Genomic DNA, 16,104 nt, shown 5'->3' with positions numbered 1-16,104 from the left:
CACTATGTAGGCAGAAAACACAGTGGTGAACTTGAGGCCAACAGTAACTGACTCGTGGGACTTTTCCTGAAGAAAAAAAAAGCAGACTGAACTAATGTCTTTCAAAATGCTATAATGGAAGAATTGAACAACTGAATAAACATCCTAGTTCGAACACTGACATTACATCCATAACAGGCAGGATCTCACCAGTTGAGGCCCTTCAGGTTCTTTTTATGTACTGAACAGTTAACTATGGCACTCCAGTGAACAGTAGACAATGAAAAGCCAGAACCAACATCAATTAGAAAACTGTAGGTCAACCAGAGCATCCAAGACTGAGCCCAGGGGCAACTCTGTCCCTATTGCCAAGGTCAATCTTTCAGTGTAATGTAAGCAATAACAGCACAGTCAGAAAACATCTCACCTCTATGAGGATAACCATTTGTGGATGTTTAAGGAGCTGCCAGAGCAACTTGACTGCAAGTCTGGTGTTAAAATATTAGAGGAGGACAAAAGCACACCAAAGGACAGGCTTCTAAAGCTCATTTTATGCAGCCAACTTCTCATATGTTTACCACTATTTAAGTAAATACACCAAACAATATTAAATTATGAAAATGAGGGCATCATAATAGTTTTAATAACATCTCCAGACTTCCAAGTCTTCAGCTTTAACAAATATATTCAGATGTAGTAAGCATTTAAAATGACTAAATTGAACTCTTGGTTTAGGACACTTACATTTAACTGTCTAAAACTTATGCATGTAGACTAAGTTCAGTACCTAGAGAACAATGACTGATTCCAGAAAAGAAGAAAAATAAGCAACTCTGTCCTAAGCTTAATAAAATTAATTGCTCTCTGGAGATACTTATCTCCCTCCATTGACTAGAGGAAGAGTCTGGATTACCAGATTGTATTAAAAACCAACCCTTTAGACAGCTAAACTTAACAGAGATTAATCCTCTCAAATAGTTATTTCACATTAGTATGAAAAACAGTAAGCGTTTTCATGGATAATAAAAAGCTGAAGCAATCTATCCATAAGACTATGTCACATATAATAAGAGATATAATCAAAAGTAGTCTATAGTCCAACTTGAACATAAATAGTATAGGCTCTATCTCTAGGATTCAGCTGGTTTCCAGACAGCACCTATTTTTTTTCCAAGATAGAACAGCATAACATTCCATCACTTGCAAGGTATATGGGAAACGTGATACTGATAGAATCATATATTTTTGTGTTCCAAGCATTGTTCAAAAACTCATGATACAAGGTAAATAAAATTCTGAAATATACCCATTCCATAATTATCTAATTCTTAGTAAAATAAGTATTTACTATTTTCTGAAAAAGTGTATCTATCTATCATGTGCTGTGAGACTGTGTTGTTAATTTGGTGAAATGAATAATACAGAAGACTAAGTTTGCATCAAAGCAATCTGAATAGATTTAAATTTTTTTAAAATAACAATTACTACACCTGTGTCTTTTGTACTTCATCGGTTTGATAACACATGAAGAATGTGACTTGCAAGAAAATATGAATACCATATTAAATATTGTAATCAAACAGAAAAAACAAAATATTGTTCCACCTTAAAAAAAAAATCCTGCATACAACATTTTCATGAGTAAAACAAAAAAAATCTTGGTGCATGGAAGTCAGAAAGTTACACTTATTCAGATCCTGGGACTCATACTATTGATTCTCAAGTGCACATTCTACAAATAAATGTAGACCAATAAGTAATATTATCCTCTAAAATGAGGAGGGAGCTCTATTTCATTAAAAATTAAAACCAGATGTAAACTGAAATGAGAACAAAATCAATAGCTCACACCATCAGATGTCTACAAGAAGCTACAGAATATTTAATACAGGGATACAGTCAAAAAAATTTAACTGTTCTGAAAAGGCTTCATTTGCACACTCTATGAAATCAGTAGGAAATAGCATGTATATGTTCCATGTACTTAATTTACCGATTATTTTCTTATGAGAGCAAACGCAGAATGTTTGATATCTATACACAAAGCCATAAAGAACCACCAACCAGTCCTATAAAAGGATTATGTCTCACCCTCTTCTACCACTCTATTCAGATGATAAACACTTGCCAAAAATAGATCCAGGCGCTATCCACAAGCTATTCTCAACAGCATCATCCATGAGTCCATTTCCCAGACTGCTCTTGACACATTTCCCAATTTTTATTTCCCAGGACAAGTGGCTGTGTTTTTTGGCCCAAATATGACCCCTGTGTTTATATTTGCAGCCTATGCATAAAATATGGTCTTGAACATTAGGGAAGGGAAAAACTATTTATGGTAAGAACAACAGTGGCAATAAACAAGACCGGAAACAGATTATGGACTCATTTAATTCCCTTAGATTTACAGCCTCCACAATCCTGTAGGGAGGCTTTTCCATAACTGCACAGCTCTAATGGTTGGAAACATTCTACAGGCTGAAAGCTTACACCCATCTAGTCTTGTCTCAAGACTGTCTTTTACCTTAAACAGTTTTCCTCCAAAGTATATTCTTATGACATATTTATAAACAACACGCTTTTCTGCTCTCAGCCACTCTCTTGAAAAATTAAACATACCGCATCCTTTTATTACCTCCTAACGCTTCAGTCCTTCAGTTTTATTAACTCCTAATGCTAAGGGCTCCTCATGCTTCAGTCAGCCTTAATACCACTCACCACGCAAAGCCCTGATTGAGTTTGTGTTTCTTAAATGTGTGTTGCCAAAATTTTACAAAAATATCCAGGGCCTTGAGAATGGTGTTGATGTTTCTTTCTTCTTTTTATTAGGACTGCACAGGCCACAGCCACATGCCACTCCTGACTCGGACACACAAAACACTGTCATTTCCAGCAACGTGCCTTCAGTTTGTAGGAGAAAATTCTTACCATTTACTAAGTGTATGTCCTGCACCTTGTTCCATTAAACATTATCTTATGCCGATCGTCATTTCCAATCATGTCATTCTCCCTGAATGACAGTCTAGCCTCCTCCCAGCTGGTGGTCAGCAAAGTTTTGTAGGGTTCTTTTGTTATTATTCACTTCTACTTTTGAACTCGGGTAACTGGGAATGAATTCTGTATTTTGACATTTGGACTGCATACTAGCAGGCTTTGGTACTTCAGAAGTAAACTTTTTTTTAGCACCCTCTTCCTCTTCTGTCCCATGAAACTAAGCACAAATAGCTTAGCCATTTTCATTGCACTGCTGTCCATGGAAACACAGTTTATCCTTAACATAATGATGCAAAAGTATTCCAGAGTCTCTTATTGTCCTGATTTGTTAAATGTAGTAATCCCATAAGTCTATATGGTGAAGTATCCCCCACAATTTTCCTCCCACTCGGCAAGACTGCTCATGCTAGACTGTGAGTGGGGTATTGCTCCATGTGAAACAGACATATACCAAGGCAGTTATCCTGATCAAGTAATGTATTTCAGTCTCAAAGTCAGGAATCTTTTAATTAATTCTCTAATCCGAAATGCATAGGAAGAGGCAGAAGGCTGGGAGAGCAACTTGTCAGAGGGAGACATCCAGCAAAATCCACGCATCTTAGCTGTCAGCTACAACCAGCTGTCTACCACAATCAGGCTCCCAGGAGGCTGTTTCTCTACACTCTGCTTCTCCTGGTGTGGACTTCCTACATTTCCAGATTGCTCTTCAGTTTGTGGCAGCTCCAGCTTGCTTAGTTTCCCGAGCACCACCACCTGACTACCCCTGCCTCACCTTTCAGACTGCTGCCTACCTTGGGTTCTCCACTCCCTGATTTTCAGTTCAGACCTATTGTGGTGCCTTGATATAAGCACTGAGCAATGCATTTTCCAAATTGTCGCCAATTCCAGACCTTTTTAGGAACCTCTCGAGTGTTACTTACAGGGAAATGTTTTGGTTTGGGGGGGGGTGGTTTTGTGGTTTTTTTGTTTGGTTGGTTTTTGTGGGTTTGTTTTTTTTTTTAAATTCCATCGTCATATTTTATTATTATTAGGTAGATATTCAGTAAGGGCTGGGGGCGGGGGGGAATCAATCAACCCTTGGAGGTAATAATCACCAGGGTCTCTGTTCAACACACTTTCAGAACACCAAAATGCATCAGTTCTTGCAATTCATTGAGCAACATATCCACTATTCATATTATAAGATACTATTAGGCACAGTTTTAAAAATAGATCATTTTAGCTACTATGCTTTGTCCCACAAACCAGAAACTTCAGACCATTATGGAACAAAATCTTTTAATTTTACCATATAATTTATAAATAACTTGAAGGTGCTTGGGATCGACTTTAAAGGATCACATTAGCTGGACTTGAGAAAGCAACACAGTGATATTTAAAACTCAAATAAGAAAAAAACAATACATACCTATATCATATGCAAGAAAGTCAGCAGAAAAGCACTTTGCACCATTACTCAGGGAAGTATCATTATGAGTGTTGCCACCAAAAATGAGCATAGCTCCATTGATTAAGACAGCTGAATGAAGATACCTTGCAAAACCACTCTCCTTCAAAATAGTCCTGCAAAACATAAGAATAAATTAATACATACTAACACATGAAAAACACATTGTACAGGGTTTTTTTTTTTTCCCCTAACTTTTGCATATTGTGTGCTGACTTTCATCCCTCCTGATAACAGTAACTTTTCCCCAAGATTCAGCAGAAGTAGAAGCCTAACACAGATCAAGTTTGTTAATTTGGCCCTGATTTTCACTATTCATTAGCATCACTGATGAGAGTAATCTTCAGATCTCCAGCACATACCAACCCCATGCAAATTATGTAAGTCTCAGCACACTTTACACTGAATTCATTATTTATGCGCATATACGTGTATCTGCAAACTTTAGTTCATGTTAACTGTATCAATGCCAAGTGTTACATACTGCAGTATGATATTATCATGGTAATAGAAATACCCAGGAGCCAGCAGGTGCTTCCACTGTTTCAGGCCATTGCCTAAGCCCAGCACCACATTGCCCCATAATTGCTAATGCAGTAGTATGCAAGTAATGCAAAGCAATGCAGGTATTACAAACGCTGTAACTCTCCATCATGTATTAGAAATAATGTTCACACTAGGAATTAAAATATCGCCCCTTCACATTCCAAGAAACAGAAAGCTTATGCTTAATTGATATGAAGAAATGAAAACCTGTGTGCCACTGAATAAAACAAGTCATCAGCTTTGTATGCCAAGACTTAGTGAGGCTGATGAACCTCAGCCAGATCAAAGAAACTGAGAGTGAGTGAGTGCAAGAGAAAAACAGACAGTGAGTACAAGCAAATGTCAATGTGAAAAAAGTTAAGTACATAGGCATGAGAAAGCCATCATGATTCCACCTCTTCCTCATACCCTACCTAGCCAGTGACATGTTCAGGCTCAGCTGCCTCACTGAGAGCTTTGAATACTGATTATAAGATGTCACAGATACAGTAAACAAATTTTGTTACTACATAAGTGTCGCTACCCCATCCTCTCAGCCAGTTTTCAGTCCCATAGTACCATTGACTTACAGTGTAATATTTATGAAACGAAAAAGAGTTAAGTTCTCTACAAGCTGCAGAGAATGCCACATTAATATAGACAGAAGTATTTGTTATTAGTTTTTATATGAATAATAATATTCCAATAATTATTATTATATTGTTGAATGGACCTTCAAAGGATACAATATCACTTTGTTCCAATAATAGTGTATAATAAGAGAGCATTAAAATTCCAGCAATTTTAAAAATACATTAAAGGGGACAAAAAATTCTTATAATAATGTTCCCAAGCGCCATGAGTTAGTGGCATTCAAAAATCAAGAGCCTCAGTGAAATCAAATCCACGTTTCTAGCATCTGAGAGCAAGTCTTGTGTGCTTAAAGTTAAGCTATTAGTGCTCAACACAAATATTAAATTGCAAGGATAAAATGTTCTGAGAAACAGTTCTTGATCTCAAATCAACTCTAAGATAAGAACAAACATTTAAGTTCACTTTGTATACATAACATACAAGTAGCATTCATAAGTTACAATAAACTTGATGGACAAGGAACTTGCAAAAATAGAAACACCAAGAACATTAATAACTAAGGATCCCTACACAATACCAGGAATTTTCTCTTATTTCTGATAGTTTTGTTAAAAATAACCTTCCACAGTTCTTAGATTTCTCTACTTATATAAATAACATGTACTTGAACGTGCATCAGCAGTATATTCATACCACGTGGAAACAGTACACATGCACTATTTCCGCATGGTGGTTATGTCTGGATAAGATAATTTTTTTTATTACTTTGTAGAACATGTGCAAAGCTCCCTCCCTGCCATTCCTTCAGTATGTAGTTCCATTAACCTGCTGGCTAAAGCCTGATCTCTAACCACAATTCTTTCATTTTCTTGCAGAGAATGTACTGTTCTACAACATGCAAAAGATACGGAGTCACCTACGTGACTTTACTAGAACCTTACTCTACACTTATGTTTTCTTCTTCAGTAACAAACAACTTAGTTTCCTACATTACAAATCCCACTTACCATGTCCGAGTATTAACTTCATATCTGTAAAGATCATCCACCAACCCATATTTATTACCAGGTAACGCTTTGTATCCACCATGGACATAAACAGATTTTGTCAGTTCATCATAGACACTAGTATGGCCATATCCACCTTGCACAATTGCTCCTTTTGTTTCTGGTACAAGCCAAGAATTAGACCCTGGAATGTACAGAAGATATAGATTTAAGGCTTACTAATGCTAACACACAATACTAAGTTTTAAGTGTATAAAATCATTTTCATTATAATTCTAAATACAGCAATAACTAGGGACTTGTTTTAAGAAGTAATTTTACACCAATGTATCAAAATATCTGCAATTGGTTAATGTTATTAGGCTATTATCTGCTATTCTTAATTAAATCACAAATACATCTTTGTTACAGGTGGCAGGCAGTATCTCGTTCTCCCACATTTGAGTTAGCATACACACAAAACCAAAAAATAAAAGCCCAAATCTTTTGGAAAATATGAAAATAAGAGTTACAACTAATTCTCTCTCAACCTTAACTTTTTCTCACCAGAGACGGCTGATGAGAATTCAGTGCTCCAGCTACGTCAGCTGCATAGGAACACCTGTACTCAATCGTGGGTAAACTGTCTGGAGAAGCCTGGCAGAAACTGAACCCCTGTGAGTTGTGAGAAGCATGTAACGTAAAGGTAGCTCAAAGTAGACATGGATACAGACAGACACTTTGCTAGTTAAAATGTAAAATTATTGAGCTACAATCAGTTTCCAACTACTGTTTCTTAGTTATTTAACTGCAAATATACCTACTCAGTTGCTGAAAACTCAAAAGGATAATTTGATAGCAGCTCATTAAACTGGCACTTAAATCCACATTTTACATCACAACATTAATAACTGCAAAGAGACACCAAATAAAACCATTCACAATAGCTGTTAGGACTGAAGAACAAAACAGAATTGGAAACTGTTTTACTATAGCAATAAAAAAAAGACAGAGAGGTTAAGTGACTTCTTGTTGCCTGTGGTCCTGAAATTTCCATTTTTTTCCCCCTCCATCTTCCCAGCTGATGACATAAGCCACAAAAAGAGCAAGCCAGGAGGTATTTCCCATAGAAGCTTGCCTATTCAAAAGAGCCTATGATGATTAGGCAGCCAGTCCTATGAATGTGAAATGGAAGAAATAATTCACTTACAGCCTCTTGAAGATCATGTCAGAAGAATAGAAAGCGTGGACAAGGACTTCCAAAAATGGAGCAGCCTCCTAATTCTTAACCTAAATTGGCTGCCATTATAAAGTTATTTATCCAAGGCTAGCACACAACAGCATATATCTTGCTTCATCTGAAAGTTAGTTTAAATTCCATTTCAATTTTTCTCTGATATTATGTAGGTAGTTTAAGATCACCTCTTTTTCCTCTGGATTCTTCTGTTCACTGAAAAGACTCATGACTTCCTGTTATTACTGTTGCTATTCTGCTTTCATTAAATGGTTTCCAGGCACTGCCTCTATAAGCAAGTTATTTTTCAGTAACGAGTGCTTATAGCAAGTTATAAAGTACAGACTAAACTGGAAGACCTGTGCTGATTTTTTGGGTGTATGAATGCCGATATTTGTGTAATACACTATTTATATCTGACACAGTACATTTACCAATTTATATGTAGTGTAATGTAACTAGTATTTTATTCCAATCTCTATGTTGGATATTATCAAGCTATTAAGAACTGCAACTCTGAGCACAAACATCAGATTTGTAGCAATAATACTGTATTTTACATACATATTACCTTGCTCACAAATAGATTTACTTAATACAGTTTATGTAAGAGGGTTGCTGAGGAGCCCACCAGCAGATACCCCTTTCTATCACCAACACCATCCTCATTTTTTCATTTAAATAGTCATCAGTCCTAAAGATTGGTATATATGCTTTTCAGGGAAAATTATTTCCCTGATTTCAATTTGATAGTGTAATAGACAGTGTGAAAATAAGGTCAAATTAATTTTGGAAAAAAAAAAAAATAATCACAAAAAAGAAAATCGTTCCAGTAATAGGGGCTTCTACTTTTCATTTATAATTTGACATTTTTCATCAATATCTGGGCAATCTTCCAGAGAATTCTACCACATAAAGTGGTAGAAATTTCTCTCGAAATGCTTAGGCAAGTCACTATGATAACTTCAGGTAATTAAATCTGTCGGATACTAAACAGCTGGACACAGTTACAGGCTGCAATATTCCAGTCACCTTTGTCAAAGGGACTCATGCACTTCACATCCAGCTTTACCATGACCATTTCCAGGAGGCTGATCAAGAGGAAAAAAAAAAAAAAGAAAAAAGGCAGCTACAAAAACATGTAAACAGAAAAAGAAATTACAGCTAAGGTAGCAGCTAAACTCATCTGTTTAATGTACTGAAGCTGGGGGTATGACTCCATTCCAAAATTCTGACAGACACAGCAAGTGAAGTTGCAGGCCCAGTAGCAAGCATTTTAAACAAAGCTGGTTAGACATTACCAAAGAACAGCAACCACAGTGCTGACATTAAAGACCAGAGGGAGGAGAGACAAGATCTGGACAATTACAGACCTTAATCTCACCTCAGTAATATGCAAAGGTTTAGAACAAAGGTTTTAAAAAAAAAAAAAAAAGATAAAATATGTTGAAATAATGGGAAACTCTTTCACTGGACGATATAAATGCACCAAACCATTTACGTCACATTTACCTAAAAACCAAACCATTTACATCACATTTGCCTAAAAAACAATTATCTACAGAGGGAAGCACAGGTGTTCTCAGTATCTGGGCTTCAGTAATATCCTTACTCTAGTATCACAGTGGGAAATTAGTCAATATAACATCATAACTGAATGGGATTTGGGCACTGACCAAAAAGCAGGAATGAACAATGTTGAGAGGTGTTGGGATTACTAGGGATACTTCTTAAGGAACAGAATGGGTTCATTTTATGACACTGTCACAAATTTAAGGTGTAATAATTGCACAAATTTAGACACTATCAATTCACAGAAGCAGCAGTAAAACATGCAGAATGAACTGAATGATCCTGGCTACCAGAAAAAAAAGGATCAAAATTCAACAATAATTTAAAGATAGCGTGCACTGGGATTAGCAACATGAAATTCTGTAAAATGGAAGCTCATCAGTTGATAATGACTGAGAAGAATGAGTAGGAGCACTGCTTCCTCAGAAAAAGTCTATGAGCCATTAAACAACTTTCTCATGGATGCAGTACAAATGTCATCTCACTACATTCCAAGTGAGGTGTTCCCAATAAAGTAGGATTAAGATTATTTAGCTAGGCACTGGTGAAATCTCACCTAGAATATCCCACAGGCTTTTCTAATCATCCATGTTCAAGAGAGATTAAATTCTTGTGGAAAAGGCACACAGATGAACTATTAGAATGAGAGCAGAATAGATGAGGTTGCCTTAATTAGTCTTGCAAAAAAAAAAAAAAAAGAAGATTGGTATCCATAAACATAATTCAAAGAGAATTCCAGGAAGGAAGATGGCTGCTGACGTTAAAAACACATATCACCCACAAAACAAGTGAATATAAACTGGCCATTAATAAAGGTAGGCTATGAATTAGAAGATGCCTATACACTAAAATTATAAGCAATTTTCCAGTGACACTGTAAACAAACCCCAAACTGTTTAAGATCAATCCTCATATATTTTTGAAATGAGTTATAAAATATGGTGTTTACATTTTAAAAGCACCGATTTTGATGGCCAAGGTGACAAATTCCAGCCTTTTGCTCACGGGAAGTTAATCACATCCAAAGATGTAACACCATTGCATCAAAGAATGCAAAACAAGTGAAATAAGATACAAAACCTTATTCTTTCTTTCTTCAGTTCATTTCTTTGTATGAAACTCATTAGGATGCCCAAATCAAGAAAAACTGCAAATTTGAGCAATAATAATTTTATCAATTAAAATAGAATAAGTAAAACAGCATTCTGAGGTTAAGTTGTTTCAATATGCACTAAGAAATCCACTAAAAAATCCAAGGAAAGGTAGATACATTGGCCTGATCCAACCTTACCACAGCACAACCTCCGAACAGATTAGGTAAAAAGAACAAAATGTCTAAGAAGCACTTCAGTGTGACATCTTCATTTCATTGCAGTGGCAAACTTTGACATTTTTTTCAGCAACCACAAAGCTTACGTTAACTTACATAAAAGAGGAAATGTTACATCATAGGGCCATTGCTTTTAACACTATTTCAAAGAAACATTTTTAATCAAAAGCAACATATAACCTACTTCTAAAGTCAAAAAAATTCATCCTAAGAGTGATATGCTGCTAACCCAAACAAATTTGTCTTCTAAAAAAAAAGAAAATAAAACCACAGAAGACTTATTCAGAAGTTTCTTAATATATAAGAAGCTTTTATAAACCTCAGCTAAAACAAAACATCATTATTATATTCACCTTGAGACTCACATTGAAATTCTTAGAAGGTTTATGAGGAATTGCTAACCTAAAGGGAAATAAATTTCCCTGGGGAGTAACCCAGAAGAGCTTTATGGTTCAAGTTAGTAAAAACACTCACATAATTCCCATACCAGGATTTATTGGTTCCTGAAAAGTCATAAGTCTAGGTATAGCAAGAAAGGACAACAGGAAGCTCTTTTGTTCCTGCAGCAACCCCCATACCTTTGGAGTAGAAATGAATTCTTGTGCTTCTGCATAGTGAAAATCTGCCTGCAAACAATGTCCGATTTTTGCAGAACTTATTTGACTTTGATAGAAATTACTTTCTTCACTAATCAGACAATGCCAAAGAAATTCTCAGATCACACACACAATTGCTTCACATGTTTTGTTAATAAGAAATACATACTGTGTTGTTTTGGCTGGGATAGAGTTGATTTTCTTCACAGTAGCTGGTATGGGGCTTTGTTTTGGATCTGTGCTGGAAACAGTGTTGATAATATAGGGATGTTTTCTTTATTGCTGAGCAGTGCTCACACAGAGCAAAGGCCTTGTTTGCTTCTCACCCCACCCCACCAGTGAGTAGGCTGAGGGCACACAAGAAGTTGTGAGGGGACACAGCCGGGACAGCTGACCCCAACTGACCAAAGGCATATTCCACACCATATGACATCATGCTCAGCATATAAAGCTGTGGAAGAAGGAAGAAGCAGGGAACGTTTGGAATTACAGTGTTTGTCTTCCCAAGTAATGGTTACATGTGATGGAGCCCTGCTTTCCTGGGGATGGCTGAACACCTGCTGATGGCAAGTGGTGAATGAATTCCTTGGTTTTGCTTTGCTTGCATGTGTGGTTTTTGGTTTACCTACTAAACTGTCTTTATCTCAACCCACGAGTTTTCTCACTTTCACTCCTCCAATTCTCTCTCCCCCATCCAAATCAGTGGGGAGTGAGCAACCAGCTGTGTGGGGCTTAGTTGCCAGCTGGGGTTAAACCACAATACATATCTATATGAAAAGCTAGCTAGGGAATCCACAAACAATTAAAACTTCTTTAGATGTTTCTTGACCCAGACCTCATGGAAATCTGGGTCAGCAGGCTTTAGCACCAGAATTCCACTTATCAAGTTAATCTAAGTTCATTAAGAGAACTGGATCACTAGAGGTTTCAATTCATATGAATCAAAGGGTAAGTTGCTTCTTTCTATGCCTCTTTCTTTCAGTAGGCATCTGGTAAATGCTTGAAAAATAGCTTGCATTAGAACTAAAAGCCATGGCTGATAACATTTAGAAAGAATAAAGCAGTACAATTTGAAATGTTAAGGCAATGTATGGTTTAAAAGCAAGCAGAAAGAGAGAAAATGGGGCTCCAATTTTTCTTTCCATAATGTCAGAAGTTCTTTTTTATAACAAATTTTCTTTCCGATTCAGGTGGGTTCACAGCAATACTTCTATCACTTTCTGTGTCTTTTAAGTTTGGATTCTGAGCTGCTAAAGTCCCAAAAAAACTAGTCATTCTTCATTCAAACCGCCATCTGGAATTTTATGGTTGAAAATGATCCTACAGCTGCAAAACTGTAGATAAATGCTACAACTGACACAGAATTCATGAAAATCTGCCACAAAATTCATTTAACTTAGGGAGGAGGGGAAGGAGGGAGATGCAATGAGGGAAAATTAAATATGAGAATTATCTATGGCATAAATGGTTCAGTTACAGCATATAGACCATGTTCTGCAAAGCACTGCATATGCCAATGATCCTTCATCACATGAGTAGACTCACTGAAATCAATGGGTTTCCAAAGTAATACCTTATATTGTTACAAGTTTAGTTTGATGCAAGTGAAGCATACTTTCTCTAACAAACTAAATTTCTCACCAGTATGTGATAAAATTATGATCTCAGAAAGGAGACATAAAAACTTGAGAATAATTCAGACCCATAATAACTGCCAGAGAAATAAGTGCTTTCTCCTACTCAAAGTTTATCACCATGGTATGAAAGGTTTGGGTTTTTTTTCTTTGTTTGTTTTACATATGCTTAGTTATAGTCTGTTTTATTACTCCTCCACAAACATAGCTTTAGCATTAAAAAAAAAAAATTAAAATAGAAACAAGATGCACATTTCAACCATAAGGCCGGCAATAAAATCCGCCAGACAGAAAATTTTACACTACAAAATGAATCGTGTACCTCTCTTCATAATTAAACTAACCACAACAACAGATAAGAATAATATTTGTACTTCTACTCCAAACCAAATAAGCGGCATGTGAAGAAGCAAATAACTCAAAGTTCCAATAGACATTACAGTGAATGAGCATGCAGAAAACTAGAATATATTCTTCTCTTCAAGAAAAAAAAAAAATTTCTCTCTGGTAAATTAAAAAATCTTTCAGAAATTAAGGATTTTTTAAAAAAACTGGCCTTTAATACTAATTGCTAATAATATTGTTGTGAAACATCATTCCAAGACCAGAGTTTGATAGTAGTTTTATGCAGTTCAACCAAATTTTTCAGTGTGGATAAAGCTCATCATGGTGCTCTATTATTCCCATTGTCTTTCATCCTTGTTCAACATTGTTATAAAATTTCAACACCACCACCAGAGATAATGCCAGGAAGTATAAGAACCCTCCGAGTTTTAAAAGGATTTCCCCAATCCATAAATCTGCTTAAACATAGATACATATGCATACATTCCAAAAAAAAAAGTAAAATGGAACAATAAAAAAGAAATTATTATACCTTAACATACAAATACTACTTTGAAATTTTGCATTATGCTTTCTGTGATTGCTTAAATAACTGAGGGACTCAGATAAATTCTATAGAAACATGGAATCAAAAAAAGAGAAAATTATAATTTGAATTAGTGGGCATATAAATATTCCTAAAAATGTATCAGAAAGTTTAGATTTTCATGTTTATTCCATTGAAATAATATCTTAGAGGTACCATGGACAAGATAAAAAGCCGTCTCGGTTTATTTAATTCTAGCATTTAAAATCACCCATAAGAAAATCTTGCCAGTTCACAAGGAGAATCCCAGAGAAACATGACAAGTTACTCACAAAAATTAATGTTCATTTTCTCTTATTTCCTCTGGTAGCAACATGTATACACTTTAGAGAGAACCCTATATACAATGATATGGTTTAGTCATGGACTTGGCAGTGCTAGGTTAACGGTTGGACTCTATGATCTTAAAGGTCCTTTCCAACCAAAACGATTCTATGATGAACTATGAAGTTACGACATTTTGAAAATCAGAATGAAAATCTTACAGCAATACTAAAGAACCTTCAAAATAACTACATTATTGTAGCAGTCACTGTTCATTGTATTATGTTTTGCCTTGTTCTACATATTCTTTTTTACTCTATCTACTCTGTGGTAAAAACAGTAAGTCTATGGTAAAAACGTAAATTTCAACTCAACAATAACCAGTGCATGGAATTTCTGGTTTCAACCCTTACCCCCTTTAGAGTACCATGGCCAAAGCCATTATACTCTAAACATGTGTGAAATGCTACTGGTTAACAAGAAATCTGACCTACATAATTTGAAGGAAAAAAGATGAGGTTTTATTTATTTTGCAAAATATGTATTTTTTCTTCAGAAAACAGGAGTGTTCTTCACTTTAAAAAAAAAACAATCAGGATTTTTTTTTAATCAGTACATGATAAAAATTATTTGAAAGTGACTTACTGATGTAGTATTCTTGCACAATGCTTGTGTAACCATATATGGCAGAATATCCAAAAATTATAATCATAACCACATCTCTGCTGTCCAGCTCTACTATGTGTGCTGAATGACCTTCCACAGCATACTGCTGGCCATGTACAAGTACTGCAGGAGTTCTGGTACTCCATGTTTGACTGTGTATGTTGAAAATCCACAGCTCATCAGTAACATTGCCATTGTTTGTTTCAATTTTGCCTCCATACATGTAGATGTCTTCCTGTAAAAATTGAAAGGGAGGGAAGAAAAAGCAAATAATGGATTACAGAAAGATAACATCCGAACTGCATACTTCTGTGCTGTGTAATATTTCATAACTGAACAATCTGATTTAAATCTTCACATTTAACTAATACTACATTAACCAGCTGGATATCAGACACTAATCCCCGACAATGATATTTAAACTAAACCAATAATGATAAGGAGACTATTTCTCTGAAAAATAAACCCAGTCATAAAAATGACACTAAAATGAATCTCAACCGGATTACTTCAAGCAGAAAACCTTTAATTACATGGCTCTTCTAATTCATATTGCAGCATTCTATTAAAAAAAAAAAACTAAACAGGAAGGATAATATATTGTTTTCTTAAGGAATAGTTCACAGAACTAAAATGTGATTTTCCACATGCTCAGTCTATAGGGATTTCATTCAGTGTGTGCACAACAGAGCACATTCTCTCTTAATAGCAAAGTAACTTAAGTCCTGAGAAAATTCACAGTCATCAGAGCCCAAGGAAAAGGGACAATATGTGTATAGCATCCTTTTGGGCACATTTGCTAAGATCAAACCCCATATGGGAATACTTTGAGTTCTTTTAAAAGGATGCAAACCAGATTATCCAGTCTTCATGAGCCACATACCTCAAACTGCAATGTCATCTGTTTTGATAAGTAACGAATGATTTACTTAAATATTGACTGAAAGCAAATCCTACTAAATCTCAAACTTCATCTAGAGTAGCAAACCAAGGCATACAAAGTCACAAAACAAATTCCAGCTTGTCAGCTTCACAGACTGGCTCAAGGACAGTTTATCCCACGTAGAAAAAACTGCCTCTGGTTCTGAGAACGATACTTAAGTCTTTGCTAGGACATACGAGAACCACATACACTTTGCACCCCATCTGCATAGTGTTTGTAGAGTTAGCAGTTGTCTTCTGCATACTGCAATGTAATATTCTAGGGTTTAACTTAATGTCAATCCTACCTAGTTTAAAAAAAAAAAAAAAAGGAAGCTGCAGGCTTAGCACATTTGGCAAAGTTTTGCTTGGCATGGAATACCAAGCCTCAGAAAAAAAGAGGCTAGAAGATAAAGACACTACCTATTATA

At 35.7% G+C, this 16,104-nt stretch overlaps 1 protein-coding gene across 1 annotated transcript in view; it reads right to left on the bottom strand.

The window, feature by feature from the left end:
• ATRNL1 (attractin like 1) overlaps positions 1 to 16,104 on the bottom strand; it is a 511,175-nt gene that overhangs the window by 419,575 nt on the left and 75,496 nt on the right. The window contains exons 8-10 of the mRNA XM_068397981.1: positions 14,732 to 14,987; positions 6,547 to 6,730; positions 4,382 to 4,536 (exon numbers count right to left, since the gene is read on the bottom strand). Of these exons, the coding sequence (XP_068254082.1) occupies positions 4,382 to 4,536; positions 6,547 to 6,730; positions 14,732 to 14,987 (595 nt within the window). The remainder of the gene's footprint in view (positions 1 to 4,381; positions 4,537 to 6,546; positions 6,731 to 14,731; positions 14,988 to 16,104) is intronic.

Source organism: Nyctibius grandis, chromosome 4 (genome assembly GCF_013368605.1).
Source record: "Nyctibius grandis isolate bNycGra1 chromosome 4, bNycGra1.pri, whole genome shotgun sequence".
In the NCBI taxonomy this organism is placed as follows: Eukaryota; Metazoa; Chordata; class Aves; order Nyctibiiformes; family Nyctibiidae; genus Nyctibius; species Nyctibius grandis.
Note: the sequence above shows the minus strand (reverse complement) of the source record. Positions and strands in the feature narration are given on the sequence as shown.